Genomic DNA, 21,969 nt, shown 5'->3' with positions numbered 1-21,969 from the left:
AATGATTGAGGGAGAGGGAGAGAGAAAGAGGTTAGATGAAAAGCATCATTACAGTCCATTGTTTTCTTCAGTATGCTGTGCACTTAAATATTAATACCTCTAATCTTCACCCATGGAATCTCATTTTTTTCTTCATGCAGTGAACATGTCAAATCACCTTTATAAAGTTTAAATTTAGTCTTGATTATCTCAAGGGTTATCTGCCATTTCCTTAACAGTTCTTTATAGTTTGTATGTGTTTGTATGCAAAATTCTCACAAGCCCTGTGGAGATCTCTGTATTTCAATCTTAACTATTAGAATAGCCACAGTTTTTTCAATGGGGAGTAAGTGGAAGTAATGCCCCCCCACCCCTTGAGTAGATTTTCCACCATTTAGATGAATCATTGTACAGCAAGGCAGTAGTCTCAAAAAATCGGCTATACCATGTTGTATTTGGTTGTATTTTAAATACCTGATTGCATCCCTTGCTTAGAGGACAGAATATTTTGTGGACAGTCATCAGGATGCTCTACTAACACCCCTGGTATTGAGAAGCCATATTTTCCTTCAAGTTATTAATTTAATTAATCAAAGTATTAGTCAAAGTGTTATTTATATTCAACATAAAAATAATCTATGTGTAGATTATAAGGGATTATTATAAGGGATATTGAGATAAACTGAGGGTAAGAGCCATCTCAAAGCTTTAGCTTTGCTTAATAATTTGTCTAATCTTTTGAACAGTACTTGTTCTGAAGGCAAGTATTTTAGTGGCTAACATTCAAATATGAATGCTAATCTTATGTCAGACTGTACTGACTGTCATGTAAATTGTAAAAAAGAAAAAAAGCTAATTCTGGGACCCTAGACAGTAGAACAGAAAGATTCTGCCACCTGAGGTACGAAAGCTAGTGAGAGCAAAAAAAGATGTCTCTTCATCATTAATGAGGTAGAGAATATTGCAGAATCTGAACTGGTTTGATGCATTAGAAACATGTTGGTATTACGTGTTCTCTTTTAAAGGCTGATATGTGGTCAGATGGGGTCAGGGATTACAGGCAGAGCCATTTTTTTTTGCTCTCCAGCAATGAAAATGAAAGTTCTATATTGAAAAAGAGTATAAAGTGGTGACAAGGGAAACATTTTCATGAATTTTTCTTGTTCAATTTTTCCCCATATGATGGAAATGTATTTTGCTTCAGGCTGAAATTATCTTAGGTCAAAGAAAATGTCTGATTCAGCTCTGAACTAATTGTTCCATACTAACCCATTCTCACTAAAAATATTAAAATACGAGGTGTATTCAGAATAGCAATATATTTGTTATGTTGTTATATTGTCTTGAAGCGGTGCTTCAAGAAAGCTGTTGAACTTTGCATAGGACATATAAATATACTTCACAGACAACACTCTATTGCCAGTATACACTGTCATAATAAGGAAGCATTTTCCAGTATAATGTGAATCAAACAAGAGATGTGATTAGAACTTTCCTTTTTCACCTTCAGAGTGCCTGAACACACTACCAAATGCCTTAAGCAAATGATGCTTTGAACAGGCGTTCCTCATTTCAATCTTATTTCAAGAGTTTTTTGCAGTCAAAGTAGAAAAGGACTTTGTTACTGCCATAACTTCATTACATAAAGTGCAGGTGAGATACGTGGGATGCTGAGTCAATTCAGAGTAGCAATCTTATAATATCAAATCTTTGAAATGGTGAAGTAGAAGGTGAAGTTTTGTCCTCTGTGTTTAAAGAACAGGGTCTGAACTATCGCCTATGTCAAAAAAGGAATGGTTTATTGTTATTGCAAAAGAAAAACGTTAACTCATTACTTGCAAATGAACTATTAAAAATCATTGCAAATTGTGTATCAAGGCCCTTTGAACTGGAAGTGTCCCTGGTTCTAAAGATATTGACAAACGTAACCCTACCCTCTCACTCCTCCCCACAAAAAAATATTTCACTGATACTTGGTCAGATAATAAGGGAATTCTGGTCTTGGGGCTTAAAAATTGTTGACAGCAAGAGTTATGGCATTTGCAAGCTTGCAAAGAAGAGACTTGTAATGATTCCTATGATATTTTAAATTTGAAAGTGTGTAATTACAACATGCTGACCTGCTGAACTGTACTTTTATTGTGAGTTCCTGGAAATTCAGAATTCTTGTCATAGTATTCCATGTCTCAACACTCTCTAGAATTCAAGCTAGTCAAATCCATAATTGCAGAGGATAAATTAAGGGTAGGGTAAGCTTGATAAAATGTTCTGTGCTTTGATATTCTGCTCCAGGCAAAATGTAAGATGCTGATTGGAAGTTTTGCAAGTTCTAAAAATCTTTGAAGATAATATATTCAAACGTCAATGGGGGTTTTGTAGAAAACTTTGTCAGGTTTTTGGAAGAGCTAAATATTTTCTCATATAAATATCTGGTGTCCTACAAGTAAGAGTTGATTATGCAAAAAAAGATAAAACTGATTTCGCATGTGTCTATTGCCACGGAGTGGACAAAGAACTAAACATTCCCATCTGCATGATATAATATTCACAACAGCTACAGAAAAAGCTTTCTGACTTCTGGTTGTGCATGAGTGTACTGTAATTGAAATTATTTTAAAAATCAGGCTTTGATTAACTTTAAGAAAATTAGAGATGTGAGACACAAATCCTTCTTATGAAAATCATGTTAAAAAGATGCAACTAAAAGCTTTCCACGTGTCACCTTTTTTTAAGTGAACATGCAAATATGTCCAGCTTAACTGTAATGGGAATTGTGATGTTGCAAGGAAATACAAGATGTGAAGAATTGTGATGTTGTGCAGACTGATGAAGTGCTATGTCACATAAACCTAGAACACTGCAGGCAGCCAACTAATATTATATAGAATTGTTCAATAGTCTGTAATAATGGCAGTACAGTAGAAGTACTATGTATTTGCATTTTAGCATGGCATAGATCTTAGTAAGTTACTGCATTTACCAGTACATTGCCAGTATTCTATTTTTGGCTTAAAGATAAACCAAGAGCAAATGTTAAACAATAAATAGTATGTGGGCTTTATTAAAATAAATCAGCAGAATTAAATGCAAATATATAAACCATGTTTTTAGCAAGTGTGGTGCCTCAGAATTTTGCCTTTTCCTTTTAGAGGAAAAAGACTTGGAAATGAAAGGCTCCTATAAAATATATTACTTTAATCTTCCACATGAAGAGTACAGTATATACGAATAATCATTTCCAGAGTAGATGCTTCCCTCATGAATTAGGTCATATTGACTGTTGATCAATAGGTTGATAATGATGACTGGGGTTAAACCAGAAGTTCATTTTCTGGATTAACTACTTCAAAATGACCTTGTTGTGTTCCCTAAGTACAGTAGAAGAAAGGCAAGTCTTACCTGTAGTACAGGTCTTGTATGTGTGTAGTATTTTCTCTGTTGTCTTAACATTTTAAACTGTTTATTTTCACACTTAAAATTTAAAATTCAAGAACAGCTGCAACATATTCACAATGAGCATTCTTAGTTTCCCAAATATTGATCCTATTTTTCAATGTCTGTCTTGCTCACTGTGCTATTAAAAAACACTATATCTATGTGTATATCTGTGTGCCTGTTACAGAGGCAGTTGGACCTGCCTGTGCAGAACAGCATGCTTTAAAAATGGAACTCAGTGAATGATTGAAAACCTAGAAAATAGGAGGCAAAGGCATTAAAGAAATGCATTAGGAGAAGAAATTCTGACCTCCCTGTCAGTGATATGGATCTCTTGAGAGGTTCCACACCTAAAAGGGCAAGAAAGGAAGAAGGGAAAAACTCATGATGTTTCATGTTCTGCTTAGAGTTTGACTTCTGGATTTGTGATTTCTTTAAACCACTCAGCCTGGACTTTTAAAGCAATCTTCTTACTTCTTATTTGCAATGACAGCCATAAGTGTGGAAATAAATAGGAATACATGAGCGCAAATCACTTGAAAATTGTGGACTCTCATGGCTAGTTGCAAGTGTGAATAACAACACTGTGAAGATATTTTAAATGTATAGTTAATGAAATTCTTTGAAATTACTGAAGATAAGACAAGAAATAATAAGCTTAATTCACAATAGAAAGTAAATAGTTTGCTGTTAGAAAAATAATTTTAACTATAGGAATAGTTGATAATTAAAACACTTCACCTGGGATGCTGTAGAAAAAAAAAGTCATTAGTAATTTGTTAACATAGGTTAGACAAACCTCAGCTATTCATGATAATTATTTAATGTGACCCTGCCTATGAGCATTTGAGTGCTCATAGGCACTCCTGCTCTACAATTCTATTATTCTTAAAACAAGTTTTTTTTCTAAGCATTCTAATTTTTCAGATCTTTATTTACTGCTGAATTCCTACAGCCTTGTGGATCTCACAAGAACTCTAGTGTTTTATTATGCAAGCAAATTTTGACAGAAGAGACTTTGAAACTAATGTGCTCCAAATATGCCTTCAGTGCTTGGAAATGTTATGAGTCTAGTAGAAACTGGCTGCCGATCCTCCAGGTAATTTTATTCAGGTACCACATTACTGTATAAAGCATAACAAAAATTAGGCCAACTTCTGCTCTGAGACATCCACACCCACAAAGCATTTTCAGTGAATCACAGGGAATTAAACATACATAACCACAGGAAAATTTTGATTCACAGATGAAATGTATTGCTTATTGTTAATTAAAAATAAAATTCTGTAAATTCCTTGCAATTTTGGAGATACAAATGAAAATAATTTAAATATATAATGTTTAATATTTAGCATTATTATTAAAACAGAATGTCCAGATCAGACTTTATGCATATATTAATAGTTGAGTACTCACTCAGATAAGGACTAGTGCCTTTATTATTGAACTACAGTTGGTGCTCAGGGAATCACTGAAGAGTTTAAGCTCACATGGAAGTTATAGCTGATACAGATTTTCTGTGAAAGTAAATCTGAGCCTCAGAGAAACCTGAATCCTGTTTATCTATTGATTAGGAGAGATACCTCATTACTGTTTTATCTATTAATTAGGAAGCAGTAGAACTATGATTACTGAACATCATTAATGTTCTCCCCTCAATATTTATTAGCAGTATTGAGAAATTGGATTGGTTAGTAATGCTGTAGAGATTTAACTTCAAATATTCTATTTGATTTTTTGTTGAAATGTAAGTACATTTCCCTGTCCTACTATGCTTATTAAAGGTAATCACTTAAGTGGAAGTAGGTAATTCATAAAGAACATAACCTACAAATTTGCACCTGTAACCAGATGAGTTTCTTCAGATATATCTATTACTTTATCTCCCAGTTTTGTTTTGTTTTTTTTGTTTTAGCTTTTGCAGTCATTGATTTTATGGTTTGAATACAAAGAGACTAAATTTGTGGTATTTGCTACGTAGATGAGCGGTCAGTTCTAGGATCTTACTTCTCGAAACAAACAAACAACAAAAAAGCCCACAACCAAAAAAAAAAAAAAAAAATCTTGAACAAGGACTATTAATTTCCCAGAAGTATCTGTATACTTACACCGCTTTGGAATTTGATTTCTGGGATTATTGATGCCAGTAAGTCTCATTCTCACTAATCAGAGATTAAGGAATAGAATTTGCGGGCAAAGAATTCCTACCGTAGTTATTATCAGACTAGCTGCCCTACTGTGTCTATAATTCATATGAATGGCATTTTGGACTATTTAATGTGTTATGGCTCAGTCTTGTTATTGTCTCATATAACAATCTTCTGTGCTTATGCAGACCCTTAACTTTCCATCGGTAATATTGAAGGAGCAACCAGTTAACTAAATTCTTTCCTCATACATCTAAGAGAGTTTTGCAGCTAAAGAAAATACTTCTTTCTGAGGTTCTGATCTTGCCAAAACTTATAGCAGTTATTATATTTAGCAAAGCTAGGCAGTCTCTTTACCTGGAAAGTTGAGCAAAGATGCTTTACAGTTTTAGGATGCTAGCAATGGCTGTTCATTCCTTTTCAGATCTCCATTTTCTGCAATGCTAACATAGTAACATAACGTTGAAATGGAATGTCATTTCTAGTTTTTAATTAGAATTACTCAGTTGTTAGTTATTTATAAAGATAAATCTCTTCTTCCTCTACTTGTTCTTTTCTTTCAAACTTTCATCATCTCTTTTGGCTTAGTGTTCCAATAAACCCCGTGAGTTTCTTTCTTGAAACTTACACTTTGACCTTTTTATATATGATGGAAAAGCTTTGTTTTTGCTCCTGGTTAAAATCTGGGATAGGGATCGCCAAAAATAGATTTCTGTGTATGTCAGTTTTTAAACAACAGGAAAAAGCAAACATTCATGCCATCATATATATAGAATTTCCCGTAGCTTAACTTAGTAAGACTAAAACCGACAACAGCAAAAAAATTTAACATTAAAACTAAAAATTGGGGTCGACACTCATGAACTCATGCCATTGTACCTTTGTTTCTTATTTTTTCAATGGGGTGAATTAAGGACGAGATGTCAAACTAAATTTTTGCCATTAACTTTAAATCTCTGATTTTGTAGATTCAAAACACTGCTGGAATACAGCTTGTCTATGATTTAATAGTGGTTAATTCATAATCGTTCATTCACATATGGCATTAAAGGAGCATGCTTTTTGCTGCCTCTAGATTAGAAGGTAAAACTACATCCTATGAAACAAGGAGAGTGTTCAGAAGGAAGCTGAAAATGCAAAATCATGAGGGAAAGTTACTTCCACTGTGTTTTAACTCTTCACTACCTTTCGTTATACCTAATGACATCTAATTTAGATTTTAGTTTGATATGTGTCAAGAAGATAAATTTGAAGTTGCAGATAACATTGTAATATTCTCAATGTAAGATTTTGTCTATGGGGGAAGGGGGAAAAAAAATAAAGAGGAAAGGTAAGCAATTCATTTTTGCAAACCTTAGGGATGAAACTTCCCTAAGATTCTCCAATGATATAAATTAGTTTCTTCAAAAGAATCATGCAGTTGTGTAATAGAAAACCATGCAGTTCTTCATCTCATTTATACAGGATTTGATCAAATTTGACAGGAATGCTTACATAAGTAATAATTGCACAACTGACCTGATACAATAATAGAGAAATTTGATAGATGGCGATAATTTTTCTTTTGGTACAATTGTTCTATGTTGCGCTCCCAGTTGTAGATGTTGATGTGATGTTACATGAGGCCTATTTCTGACCTCAGTCCTGTCCTCAGTTACATCTTAATAACTCACTGTGCTCTTCTAAGCACTCTAGCTGGCACACAGTCTTCCAGTTGTAGGAATATTCAAGCTGTGCTTACTCACCTGTGAGTCAGTCTTCTGTGATAGTGCATATATTTCAATTTACAGAGTGATGTAATCTAGAAGAGCAGTACATCTAAAAAGACTTTCTCTCAACATTAGCAGCTGTTGTGGATGGATTCTCATAAGGTTTAAAAGATAACGATCAATAAAAAGTTAATCATAGAATCATAAAAACAATGTTTGGAAGAAATATCTGTAAGTTATCTAGTTTACTCTCTAATTCTGAAAATCTCCAAGGACCTAATTTCTTCCATCCTCATTGTGTTTACTCTTAGCTTTCATCTTGAATGGAACACAAACATAAAATGTACAGACTGTAAGCTAGCTGGAATTAAAGCACACAAAAAAATCACTCTCAATCCCATAAACTAAACTCAATGTGTTCAAAACATTTTAAAATCCATAGGTATGTAGGAATATAATACAGAGTAAACATTCTTAGCTTCATAATGTGAAATATATATTATGTGTATGAATATCAGAAATCCTCATTAAGTTGCATGTAGTATATTTAAGCTATTGTTGAAAAATACAAGGTAGCAAAAGAAATTTGTCATGTGGTAACCTTGTCTCAGACCATAAGGACTCTACTTCTCAAGTCCCCACTCCTTCAGCCTTTCCAAAAGTTTAAGAAATGTCTAAAAAATCGCAGGAAAAAAAGATAATGACAAGTGATTTTTCATCCCCACAATTGAAAGTATCCCTACCTCATAAGGAAGTTAGCACAATTTGTAACTTCAAAATGTCTTTTCAAAAAAAAAGGAAAAAGTGGAATGCTGAATATCTGCTGCTGACAGCACTTGTGTATGATATGGATTACCCTTAGTTGTCTAATTTAAGCAAAGCACCAGAGTCTTCCTCATCACAGAAGAGAGTCCAGGCATAAGACTATTGTACAGGTGGTCATCTCTTCCTAGCCATAAAAGGAGCAAGTTTGCTTTGTATGATAGTTCACTGTACCAAATAAAGAACATTTATAGCAACCTTCCTCTATTATTTATTGCTCAGCTGTGAAATCTTCCCAACAAAAATGTATTAATGAGTCTAAATTTCTATGAGTTATTTCTTGACAAACAGAAATAGAAAACATTTTCTGACAATCATACATTTGTACTTCAGGTAGAAGTTAGGTACTATCAAATATGTTTGTTTCCCAAAAATTTATCTTACAAGCAGCAGCATGCTTTAAACAGTTTCTTACCTCAGGCATACTGTTATGGATAATAGCTATTTGTTCACCCATATCAATGTACATTGACCAGTCAGCATGTGTAACACGAAGGAGAGGGAGTTGGTTTTCATATCACAAAAATGTATTTATTTACATGAAGAATGAATATGTGGCTATATTATTGCTCTATAAAATACTAAATACATTAATCATTGCTACATGGGTTGAAAATGAGTTGGTCCAATAAAAACATTAGTTGTGAAAATATGGAAATTTAGCTTTCCTTCAAGTAGTAAAATTAAGGAATATACTACAGTATTGAAATACGTGCAAGAGGAGCTGTTGTTACTAAGAAATCATAAGTGTCAAATGACAGGAAGTCATAAAATGTTCTTTAAAAAATGTTGGAATAATATCTGTTTCAAAGACAAGTGAGCAATTATTCACAGTTGATCAAATTAATAGGTTTTGAATTTCTATATTAGTCCTTTGAGGTATTAGTAGAATTTTATATCTGTGTTCCAAATGCAGCCAGCTGTAAAACTGATTTGTCATCTGTGAGAAATGTCAACATTTTCTGTATGTCTTCACATTCTGAAAAAGAAATTGAAGTCAATATGTAGAAGTAATTGTGTAATAGAAATTCAGAAGAATTTTATTTATTTATTTATTTATTTAACCCAAGCTACATCTTCTGGCATCCCATTCAAAATTTCTAGTCCATAAATTTTCATTAAATCCGGTCTTTGTGGATAGCTCTCAAGGCAGGTATACTGTTCAGTTCTACTGCTCTATATAAGTATTGAGATTTTTTTTTTATTCCACAAACAAAGAAAATCTGAGTAGAAATAATCATAAGAATATAATGGTAATACTCACCCTCTGTTTAATGTGTATAGATACTACAGATGCATAATACTTCAAGGTTTTCGTTGTGCAGTTCTGGTCAGCAATTAAAAAAGATGTCAAAGTGCCTTACGAATTGATATGTAAAGTCATTCAGGATGACTTATCATGGGATGTTAACATCTGTACCTTGTCTCGTACTGGTTTTACCTCACAAGTCTTTCTGTACAGTTTTCTGTATGATTGAAGGCAGTATTTCAGGTGATTGAAAATCATGTCTTTGATGCTTTCTATACTAATTTGTCCTAACTTTGAAGAACTTAACAGAAATATTTTAAAATGAGAATCAAAACAGAGCACAAAATTTCTTTCTTTACTGTGCACTGACTATGGACATTAGAGGAATTCAAACAGCATGTAGGCTTTTCACATCAGAAACAATTCCTTTCATATGTTCTCTAAAAATGTGAGTTTGAGTTTCTGATTACAAAGGCTTGATAGCTTTAGAGAATCAACAGAAAGGGTTTTGTGGTTTCCATGGATCTTCTGAGTAAATGCTTCTCAATTTTAAATGGCCCTCTGGGTTTGTGACTGAATACTTCTTGTAAACCAAGAAGATTTAATAATCAAAATGATATTATTTTTATTTAGTATGTGGTTTCTTCATGTCTTAAATAAGACTGTTCTCTCACTTTGCCTGAGGACACATCTTGCTCTAGCTGTGTGATTAGATTTTAGATACATGCAGTTGAAAATAAACCCAATTACCTAAATAGATGGAAGGTAGAAGTAAATTGTGATTAGCATACGATTGTAAAACCAGAGATGCAGAAGCCTGAAACACTAACTGTTTAATTTTGATGATGCAGCACCTAATCCTTAACAATATTTTAAAGATGTGGCTTTTATTACCTTATCAGTAATAACTTCAGACACAGTAAGAACTCTTTAATACTTTGAAGTTTTAATATTTAAAAGCCAATAGAACTACCTCTATTTATATCTATACAGGGACAGTATAAATGTCTTGAGTCTTCTGAGTGGATATAATTTTAAAATATGCATAGGATACACTGAACATATCTAAATTAAGAAGTGAAAATTACCATTTTTCTGTACACTTAATAAAGCAATTTATAAGAGGTGTGGGTACATAGTACTAAATATTAGAAATGTGTATTAACCAGTGGAGAGAACATTTATAATTTTAAAATATTTCTGAGGGTACTCTGTATAACAGTAACCATCCAATCACTACTATGCTACAGAGACCATCTGATGCATTCAGCAGTTTTGTATGCACTTATCTGTGAAGCTGTAATTTTCATTTTCATTACAGAAAGCCCATTTTTTTATAGCAGAAATGGCAGCTTTCATGGGGCAATGTTAAATTTCCTAAACACATTATTTTAATGGCCTGCATCAATCAAACAAGCTTTATAAGATGCTTGAAATGTTTCAGAGCCAGCAAAGATAAAAATGCTTTTTAGCCTGTTGCAGCTATGCTTACTTGTTACTGTTTCCTTTCTGTAATTAGTAAAGCCAGCATTCATCACTCAAGAATAAGGAAACCAAAGTTAAAACCATGATATTATTGTAAAAAAGTACTCTTTTTCAAGCCTGTGAATTTAAGATTCCTATTTGTCTGCTAGTCTTTGAGCCATTGAAGTTCATGTTTTTCACAACATGTGATGCCTTTGAGACCTTCCCACTCTATTGACTGAGTTAATCTAAGATGGAGAGATTTTGTGAAGTTCCTGTAAGTTTTACATGAGCAGATGAGTGGCAAAGATAAATAACTCAAAAAAAGGGAGGCTGAAATTATAGACACAAAATGTCATACCAATAGGAAAGATCTCAAGAGAACTCACACATTTTTAGAAACTAAATAAAACTGTGAGTCAAAACTTGTTGGAAGTCAAATTCCAGCTGTTTCAGTGACCATATGAGAGCTCAGTAGAGAAGGCTGAAGTTCTTTGCCACATGCCCTCTGGAGCAGGGTTTAATATTGCATGATATGATAGAAGGTTTGCAAGAAATTGTGCAAATTTTTTAATTTGTAAATTGTAAAAATGTAGCTTTTCTGGAATTTCTCATTGTATTTTTCTCTTCTAAACAATTTGGCTCCCTCTGGCACTGTGGGCAAAGGTCCTGCCCTTCATATAAGATCATTTATTTATATAAGAGAGAAAGGAAAAGAAGACATGAATTTAGAAGAGAATTAACGTATCCTCCCTGGAGATACTTCCAAGGAGTTCCTGTATTCTTTTTTACCGTCTGTTTGCACACATCTGTCTTGAATTCAGCCAAGCAAAGCTAAGAACAGGCCACCTGGGTCTACCAATACAGTCCCAATCTTCATGAAATCAATTGCTGGGTCATGTATGTCTTCTGAATAATTCTGCGCATCTACAGAAAAAAAAGAAAAGAAAAGGAAAAAAGAAAAGAGAGAAAAAAAACAGAAAGTATAACTAAGAATATAATTCTTCAGAAAATGGACAGTTTCACATATCTCCTTTAAAACTCATGGAACCAAAATTATTCAGATGTAATGTGGTAATTTAGCTCACACTAAAAACAAGGTCTCAGAATAACTCTTTAATAGAAAACAAAAAACAAAACAGATTTTGATGCCATTTTCCATATGTCAAATATATCAGTATCATATGAAAATTGGAAGATTCAATAAGTTGTATTAGTGAGTGCCAAAATATTTTATTGACATAAAGTCCTTTTAAAAAATATGATTTCAAAATTTAGCCATGGGAGAACATAGACCAGAAACCTCTTTAAGTGACTTTCATATCTGATCCAGATTTAAATGTATTTCCTCACGTTAGTGGCATCATTTGGTTCCTTTTGCAGGTTTAATGAAATAATACATAAAGTAAAACCAAAGAAATCCATGTTTTCTCTTTATAATTCAAGGTGATTCTACTGACCATCATTCAATAGGGTTAATAATATATGTAATTGTATAACTATATATATATAGCAATAGGGTTAATAAATATATACAAATTAGGTATTAAATATGTGACAACATTATCACTATTTTTGCATGCTTTACTTTTCATTTCACTTTCATATCATATAAAATGGTATTGTCATATATAGGCTGCTAGAATTTCTTGTGTTGATGAGGGTTGATAGGTTAATGGTTCTTTTTTTTCCCTTTGAAAGTCAGAAGGACATCTTGATGGTAATTGACTTTCTAAAGGTGTACTGCAATGCTCAGTGAAGCAGTTGTGTTTGATTCAGTAGGCTGGAACTGCAAAATTATTTCAGCTAACAGCTCTATGCAGGAGTAGTCAAATGCCTGGAAAAATGAGGTAGCAGTGAATTGTTCAGAAAAAGAGTATCAGCCATTTTACTACTAGAAATTAACTGTGAAAACAGATTTGAAAAATGTGATGTGTATTCTAGGGGTGAAATGATTGTGCAAATAAAAAATTGCCAAAATATATTGGAAGGATGAGGTTTTAACTGCTTTTTTACTGCTTTTTTTTTTTTTTTTTTTTTTTTTTTTTTTTTTTAAATCCAAACATATGAATGGCATTTTCTTTCTGAGCTCTATTCTTAAAATATTATGAAAACATACATAGATGCATATGTAGAGTGCTCTGAAAATAATGTCTCCTATTTCTTTCCATGGAAACTACAACATGTACAAAGAGCACAAGCACAGTATTTGATAGAGCAAATTCTCAGCTACAGAACACTGTTTTCCAGTGTAGTCACTACCATTAGCTATGCACTTTTGCCAGCAATGAACAACAGCCTGAGTACCACACTCATAAACATCAGCAACAGTGGACTGCAACAACTACTGCCACTGCTGAAATGCACCACTCACTGCCTCACTTTAGTTACGTCCACTGTTTTATCTCCATGAACATTCAGCAAGCATCAATCTATGTCAATGGGTACCATTTTTTTCTGCATGGAGGAACTGAATGGCACATCTTGTTCCATATGCATTTCCATGTCTGATGCCATTTTTCAGGTTTCCCCTCTGCTGCCATCTGTCATGTGGCAACAAAATGTTATGAAATATTGGTGGGAACGTTCCACCTCTTTTGCCATACCACCAACGACCACCTCTGATGTCATTGTTCAATACAATGAAATAAGAGGTATTACTTTCAGAGCAGCCCTCATAGAGAGTCTTTAAGAAATAGCAATATATTTATTTTCTTTATCATCAACCAGCTGTATATGTTACTTTTTGCTTTCCTTCAGAAGTATACTCTGCATGAATACCTCCATATCTTTACTGAAGTTATTTATTCATTAAGCTTGAGCAGGAGTAGAAGTCAACAAGCCAAGCTGCAGCACAGAACACACTGTTAGAGTCTCTTTTTGATTTCTAACAGTATCCAAGGCATTCTCAAATAAAAATAAAAGAAGGCAAGATCACCCTTTCTTGTTATATGGAATGGCTCTGCAAGTTGGTCTAGCTAAGAAAGAGTCAGTACACTTATATCTGCGTAAATGAAGCTCATTTCTCTTACTTTTACTCTAAATTTTCTCTAAAAAATATTTTTGAGTTACAGAATTTTCTTAATTTTATTTTTTCTTTTTGTATGCATTTTTTCTTTTCTATTCATTCTTCTGACTTAAGCTGTCCTAAAGGTAAAGTTGTCAGCAACTACTCAGTCAGAAAATTCCTGTTCGTCTGCAACGTACCAAAGTACACATATGGGTACACTAGCCATGAAGGATGTTGAAAGGGTTCAACACATCTCCTCAGCTTCCTCTACTGGCAGGGCCTAACCTACCACCAGAAGAACAATGCTTGAGAAATCATCTGACACAGGCAAACAGGAAGAAAAGCTCAGTATGAATATCTAGTGCAGTGGACTAATAGGATAGAGGAAAGTGTTTTTTAAACTGTTTAATAGGTGAGGCTTAATATTTTCTATCACTGGTTAACATTCTCCCCATTTATTGTCTAGGTTCCTACGTCAGAAGTCCCTAAGGCGACAACAAGCAAAGTATTTAAACTCTAATATCACAGCCAATTTTACTAGAAAATTAGAGCCTAGTTCTGTTGAATTGAGGGTCTGGACATCTTAAGTTGAGCAAACAAATCTGCAGAGCATTTTCTTAATGACTTTGTCATTCATCTCTCTGTGCTTTAGTTCCTGCTTCTAAATGGAGATTATATATATTCTCACAGGAACTTTATAAAGATTAATTAATGTTTGTGAAGCTCTTAATTTGCAATAAGATGTAGAAGAAGGGGACATATATAAAACGAATAGCTACCTGTCCAGTGAGCTTTGCTCCATCAGTGCTGAATGAGTGAAAGGTCTTGTGGAAAAAAATGGAATGTAAACAGACAGTGAAAATGAAAAATAATAATGTCACGTTAAAGGGCTAGATGGAAATTCTGCACAACTCTTCTTTTTTTCCTTTTGTGCGTGTGTGTGTAATCTCCATGTTTATTTTATATTTGCAAACAGGGAAACAGTGCTTAAGAAATACAGGCAATTTCTTTTTAGCAAGGCCATGAAGCAAAGATAACATCATTTTTGTAAATATATTTGTAAGTCAAGACTATAGAATAGAATCATTCAATTGGAAGGGACCTTCAAATGTCATCTAGTCCAACGCCTAACTATCTGGGAATAAGATTAAAAATGTAATTTTTTTTTTCTGTAAGGTACATTTTGAAAACCACCTCATTCTTTCTGTTCATTTTATTAAAATTACCAGGGAAAAGAGTTATGAAATAATATGATGCATGAAAAAATCAAGAAGAATTATTCAAAAATCAGGCTTGTATATGCTTCAGCTTTCTACAGAGCAGCTACTTATCTGTCTGCATGCCTGCAGGGTACTTGAACTGTGGCATCTGTTTAGCTCAGAAGTTAATGACTATTTTCTATATGGATTATTTTCATAGAGATGTTAAAATCAAATCCCAGCTCAAGGAAAAATAAAGGGGAACTCTTCTTGCTGTGATATCTTTTTTATTTACATGTTTATTTTGCAAGAAGCTAGTAAACTGACATCTCTTCCTACATGACCTGTATCCTAGAAGTGAAGCTAAGTAGATTCATCTCTATTCGTACTGTTGAGAGAGGAGGTAATGGTATCCTTACAAATGTAGCAGGTACTTCTGTACAGTTGAGCATGTAGAGAGTAATACTTACAAATGCATTTTAAGCAGTAAGGGTGGGACTAGTAAATAACTTGTCCGTCACTGTTCTGCAGAAAAAAAAACAAATCTTAAGCAATAAGGTTAAGCCCACAAAGCCAAGGTCTCGTGCAGTTTCAAGCACAGGAAGAATTCGTTCACAGGTTTGGGCTGGAGAGAAGCCAGCTGCTGAAGCAAGACATTCATCACTGGGTAGAACTCTTTTCGCTCAGTGGCTTACTGTGTAATAGTTATGGAAATAAACTTAGAAGAATATATTGTATGTTAAGATGGTAGAATTGATGCTGCCTGCAGGCTATTGCAGTCATTCTTGCTGACATTATCCTGTTTCTATCTGATTGGCTCTGTAGCTCCCAGTATTTTGTAGTAGAGTTTGCCTTACAGGAGCTTTTTGAAAAGAAGCTGGAAAATAGTAAGCTGTGATGTCATAAGTGAGACATCACCCCAAGCAGTGTCTGTTTGTGTTGAGGATTTTGGGGGGTTTATGTCACTGCATGTAATGAAAAGTATGGTACTTATTGGTCTAAGGCGGCTGCAGCAGAACTTAGGGGTTCCCTCCCTCTCCTGTTCATTGAGATTGGTTCCTCCCCTCACAAATTACTGCAGACCATCTGTGTGTGCCTGCACAGCCTGGTTTTCAGGCCTTAGGTGTTGCCCACATTGCAGTTGAGAGGTTCAAGTGCAGCACACAGAAGCCTACCAGAGAAGCTTTAATCTAATTAGCTCGAATAACAACATTAGCAAAGATGTGATAGAATGAGCATCAGTAATAAATGTACACTGATGCGAAAGCCTGCTAGGAATCCTCAGGACATCTCCGGGTGGCCTGAAACAAAAATATACAAATTTTTAAAACTATTCCCTAAGGCTATTGAAACAGCAGCTTGGCAGTAACTTCAAAGCCCCAAATCACCCCACAATCTTGCCTGTAAAACAATGCTAAAATATTATATAAATAAACTGCTTGTCAAGATCAATTTTTAGTTGTAAAAAAACTTTAATTTTCTCCTCGTTGTTTACCAGTCTTTAAAGATCTGTGCACATGGCTATCTCAATTACAGCCAAATCCTCTGTGTTCACTGGCTCCATTATAACAGTCAGTCAAAGCAGGCTTCTCCAACCAGCCCGTCTTCCTGCTGCTGCCTACAGTATTTTGTTACTGGTAGCCTGAGTATCACTCTTCACTTTTCTTGAGTGGTAGAAGAGTAACACAAGCTGATGAGTCCCGAGTTACTGCGTATTCTTTTGTGGAGAAGACAGCCAACTGGCTTAATAAGAAAAATAAGAAAATGATCTCCTAAGTCCCACAGCTCATGTCAATAAGCCACAGGTGTGGAACCAGGGCTTGGATAGGGTTCATTTGAAATATTTTTGTATGGTATACAAAAATCAGAAAAGGCAATTGGAAGACAAAATCTGCATACTGCACCAAAGGCTGTAGATCTTTAAAGCTTTTAAACCAAGAGTCATGAGAGGGAAATGTAAGTTAGTAAGTAAATGTAAGTTACGCAAATAGAATTGGAAAAAGATTTATTTTCTTTTTTTTTCTTTCTTTTTTTTTTTTTTTTTTTCAAAATAAGAAAATGAAATTCTTTTTGGGAAGTTACATCTACAAGTTTCATCTTTAGTGTACTGCTTATTATATTATTTTTGAATGAGCATTACTTAACAGGAACATTATCCATTACACCTGCAGCAACAGCAGTAGATCTCATTGTATCTCCATCTGCAGTCCTCAACATGGGCCACTTCAACAGATCTGGAATATTTGCTCAATGTATTGTTCAGTCAGCTCTGTATGAAATACCAGGGGATGTTAATGCTAGGATTGCAGAGGGAACAGTGTACACAGGCTCATTCTCCACTAATCAGGCTTGTAGGCTTTGTAACCAGGCAAATATTCACTGGCAAGGCTTCAAGAGTATTGGGATAAGAGCTTAATTCTTGCTCCTGCATGAATCTCTGGAGAAGCAAACCCAGTTTCTTGGGCTTGGAGACAAAGTCCTGTATGCCATGATTTGCCTGATCCCTTCATTTAGAGTAATATAGAAGAACTTTGTGTTTAAACATACGATGAGAATTAAGAAGTCTGCCTCTGAAACAGGCTTTCTGCATGACCTTGATGATCACTTGATGTCTCCTTGCTTGTTTTCTCATCTGTGCAACAGGGAAAATGTTTATTGGCTACACATGGGGCCAGGAAGCTAAATTAATTATTGTTGTAAAGTACTTTGTTACTCTTAGGTAAAAGGTTTCCTACAAGTATGATCTCTAGCTACTTAGTGTCTATATTTCCTTCACTTTTTAGTCATACCCTATCAATTTTACTTCACTAATCCTCTCATCTGGGTATAAAAGATAAAATCAGGAAAAACTAATGACTGCATTAGTTAGATCGAATTTGTTTTGGTCTAGATTTCTTTATTTTAAGTATACTTCCACACAACTAACACTGACCCTGGGGGTGTTCAAGGAAAGACTGGATGTTGTGTTGAGGGACATGGGTTAGTGGGAGCTATTGGTAATAGGTGAATGGTTGGACTGGATGATCTTTTAGGTCTTTTCCAACCTTGGTGATTCTATGATTCTATGATTCTATGATTCTATGTTTCTCTTCTTCGGTAACTTTTTATTATGATCTTTTCTCCTTTATATACTGTCTAGGGTATCCATGAGCTCACACAAATGGACTAGACTTTGCACCCCTACCCTTAAATTCTCTTTCGTTATCTGTTTGATCTATTTTAATGCCATTCCTCTTTTTTACTTCTCCTTTATTATTTTTTTTTTTCCTTTCACCCTTCAGGAATCACAGATCCACCAACAAAGAATCATTTGTACACACTGTCATCTCTGTGTTCTATGTTACTTTTTTTTTTTTTTTTTTTTTTTTCCCCCCCAATGGAACAGGGCAGGTAGTGTGCTGTGCTGGATATCAGAGCAGGATTACCTTAGGTGCTCTGAAACCATTTGACTTCACCTTGTGTCATTTCTAGAATGTATTTTCTTTCTCTTAACTGCGAGACAAGACAGAAATTTGGCTAGAGTTTGCCTTGTTTCTGAAACACTGTTTAGCTAAGTGCTTCCAGAACATCTGATGCTACTGTTATCGTGTACAGCAGGCTGCTGAAAGTGTGAGCTATGAAGGAGGTTATCTAACTCCCCAATACAGGCTTCTTTGAGACTTTAGATAAGGATGTGATTAAAATGTATGTATCCAATTTGTAGAAAGTGGCTGTACTGCAAAAAATGAAATTATAGATTGCATTGTAGGTAAATTCTATGGTGTAATCACTTCAGATGGGTTTGAAGTACAGTTTCCTATACTTGATTCTATACTATTTTACTGCTCATTACTATTTCTTAGACAAATTGGAATTAAAGTTTCTATGCCTCATTGCTTACCCTAGTCATTTCCTGAAGTTTCAAAAAATGTCATTGAGCATGTCTTTGTTAAAAATAATAATAAGCTGTTAGGCTATCTTATTCAATATGCTCAAGTCAGAAGATACTCGCAATCATTGAATGAATGGGTTTTGCAAGGATGCAGCTTGTTCATTGGAATTTGTTGAGCTCTACAGAATAAGCCAAGTTTGAAGAAAACGTATATATTTAATGACTTTGAAGTTATAGAAACTGAAAGGCTTTTTGATGAATGTGGAGCATGATTTTCTCTGCTCTGTTTGCAGCTTGGATCATAAGGACAACGGTTGACTGAAAATGTTAAAGTGACATTTTCTGAAGCTTAGCTTCAAATTTTGCTTCACAATGAGATGGTGGCAAGAAGTTAAGAAATTTTTAACACTGGGTTTTACGCAAAATGGCCAAGCTTACTATGTCTCTATTTCTGTGAAGATCCTACCTTGCAAGGACTCAAATTTCCTGGATTTTGTATTGCATTTTAGAAAACTCTTGGCCAGATTCTGGAGAGCATGTGTCCATATGTCATCAAGCTCTTAGTCCTTTTGTACAATATAGCAGCAGTGACTGGGAAGTGTTTATGTCCTTGCCTAATATTTCCTGCAACAGACAAGTGCCTTGAAAAGAAGCAAATTTTGTCCACCAAGAGAAGTGCATAGGTTGAAAGAGAAAATAAGTGGGGATGTTCAGAGAACCAGCTGAGCTTCTAGGTACAGTGAAACATTTTTCCTGTTGTCTCTGAGCAGCATGCTCAGAGCTTTAGCATCACATGTGCCAGGGGCCGGTGCTCTCACCTCAGAGACCACAGTGGTACAAGTGCTGTGCTCCATGAATAATTCTGTGCCTTGCTTATGTAAATGGAAAATATGATGACGGTATGTAATGCTGCATTTTAATATAGAAATGCAGGATGCCAGTTTCAGTGAGACATCCCCTGGGACTTCAGTGTAACCTAATGATGATACACTGGGGTGAGTTCTGCTGCCAAGGAGTTCAGTGGTATTCAGCTGGTTAAAGGGATATGAAACTGTATGCTTGCAGTCTTCAGATACAAGTCCTTAAAGAAATATTAATGCTTTGATTAACATTCTTCTTAGATATTTATGATATTTTGCTGAATTGTTGTAGGCCCTCACCTTTTAATGCATTTGTAAGGCTGGATATTTAATGAGTGAAAAAGAGTGTGATATGTGCAAAGTAATATTTAACCCTCCTAATTGCTCTAGATTATTCCTCTGTTCAGAAAATCTTTATTCATTTATTTATTTGCACAGGGGATTGTCCCTTCCCTCTTCTGAGCTCAACTCTATTTCATTCATTGTATTTCATTGGGAAAATTCTCAGGCTAAACTGTAGACAGTTGTCTGATTATCTTAATACATAACACTTTAATAAGTTTTGAATACAAATACACAGATAAGTGAATAAATATTTGTATTTGGAATTTGGTTTTTTTTTTTAGACAAGGAATTGTTCTTCATATGACTGCATAAGTAACTACACTTTCTAAGGATTTACCAATCAGTCAACAGATTTTGAAAAGTGGATCCTCTTAACTATTAAATGTTAAGCTGTTCTTTTTGTACAGTTCTTTAAGTACAGTGCTTATTGAGACAATGCTTCATTTTTCCTTTTCCGGGTTTAGGAATTTCAGTCAATATCAAAAAGCTTCAGAAAATAATGACTGTTTAAATAGAACTACTCAGGTACAAGGCAGGAAAATTAAAATATCACATTTTATCTCTCAACAGATTTTATCTGATTAGTGGTGGTGTTCCTTTCATTATATGTGGGATTACAGCAGCAACCAATATCAATAATTATGGGATTGAAGGCAATGCACCATAGTAAGTACAAGATATTATCATAAAACCTTTAAGGAAAATATTTTTTTATTCTTATGCTGATAAATGTAATACTGACATCATAAAGTATACAGACATGCCACTTGGGATTGTATTTAATATGAAATTTTATGGGTTAATAGCTATGAAAGCAATAACTTAATCTGGGGCTTGCTGCTTCACTTCCACCAGTTTGATTCCATTGTGGTCAATAGAATCACTTCTCATTTATAGAATCGCTTATCATTTATGCCTCAATAAGTGAGAGGATATTAAAAATTGACTAATGGGTGGCATATTTAATGGGGCCATTAATTACCTTAATGAATTAAAAGTATTTAATTATCTACCTTGAATTGATATTTTCCAGGTAAGTTATTTGAAGTTGGTTTTAAATAGTTACTTCAAAAAAGGACAAGTAAAAATTCCCTTTTTCTTCTCTTGAAAACCAATAATTTTTTATTCGTGCTGTATGGAAATTTTCCAGTCACAATGTCTTTCAATGGCGAGATAGCAATCTGATCTACCAGCATATTAGTGTTCAGTATACTTCCACAAGCTGTTCAGGCATCATGTTGTTATTAATTCTTGGCATGAAACATGATATATCAATGAACTGCAATAAGCCTCTCCATAAAATCATGGCAGAAAGTGAATCAGACTGTAAAGATAAATGCATTCTATGTAAGTGATCAACAAGACAATGACTGATGCACTAATGGTGATATTACTAGACTGCCAGCACCTTGTTGCTAGTTCTCTGGAGGATGTTACTCTTAGTTACTGCTTAGAACATCTACCGTAATGCATTTGAAACTAGTTATGTTCTGGATGAGAAAAATGGAAACTGAAACAGAATGACTTGTAACTGAGCATTTGGCTTCTTAGAAGTATTTTACTGGTAATTAAATTTTAAATTCTGGTAATTAATTAGTACACATAGTGACTGTTTCCCCTGCCTAGGACCCAATTCACATTCATATATTTATTAAAATTTATCAAATTATCCAATCACTTATAATCAACAGTATATTAAAAGACACTGATGATTTGGCACAGTCAGAGGTTATACTTCCCTAATCATACTAACAATAGCCTATCAATGCCTGGTAACATAGTCTACTGAAAACAAGGCACAGATGAAGGATGCTTTTAAAACTGAGTAAAAAACCATCTAATTCAACAGACTGTTTGTTTTATGCCTTTCTCATTTTTA

The 21,969-nt window shown here is 34.3% G+C and overlaps 1 protein-coding gene across 5 annotated transcripts in view; it reads left to right on the top strand.

The window, feature by feature from the left end:
• ADGRA1 (adhesion G protein-coupled receptor A1) overlaps positions 1 to 21,969 on the top strand; it is a 255,495-nt gene that overhangs the window by 227,830 nt on the left and 5,696 nt on the right. For all 5 annotated transcript variants that reach the window (XM_042862742.1, XM_042862741.1, XM_042862744.1 and 2 more), the window contains one exon: positions 20,661 to 20,756. In XM_042862742.1, coding sequence (XP_042718676.1) covers positions 20,661 to 20,756 — 96 coding nt within the window. The remainder of the gene's footprint in view (positions 1 to 20,660; positions 20,757 to 21,969) is intronic.

This window comes from Lagopus leucura, unplaced genomic scaffold (assembly GCF_019238085.1).
Source record: "Lagopus leucura isolate 7727_CA_CO unplaced genomic scaffold, USGS_WTPT01 Super-Scaffold_739, whole genome shotgun sequence".
Classification (NCBI taxonomy): domain Eukaryota; kingdom Metazoa; phylum Chordata; class Aves; order Galliformes; family Phasianidae; genus Lagopus; species Lagopus leucura.
This window is presented reverse-complemented; position numbering and strand designations above follow the sequence as displayed.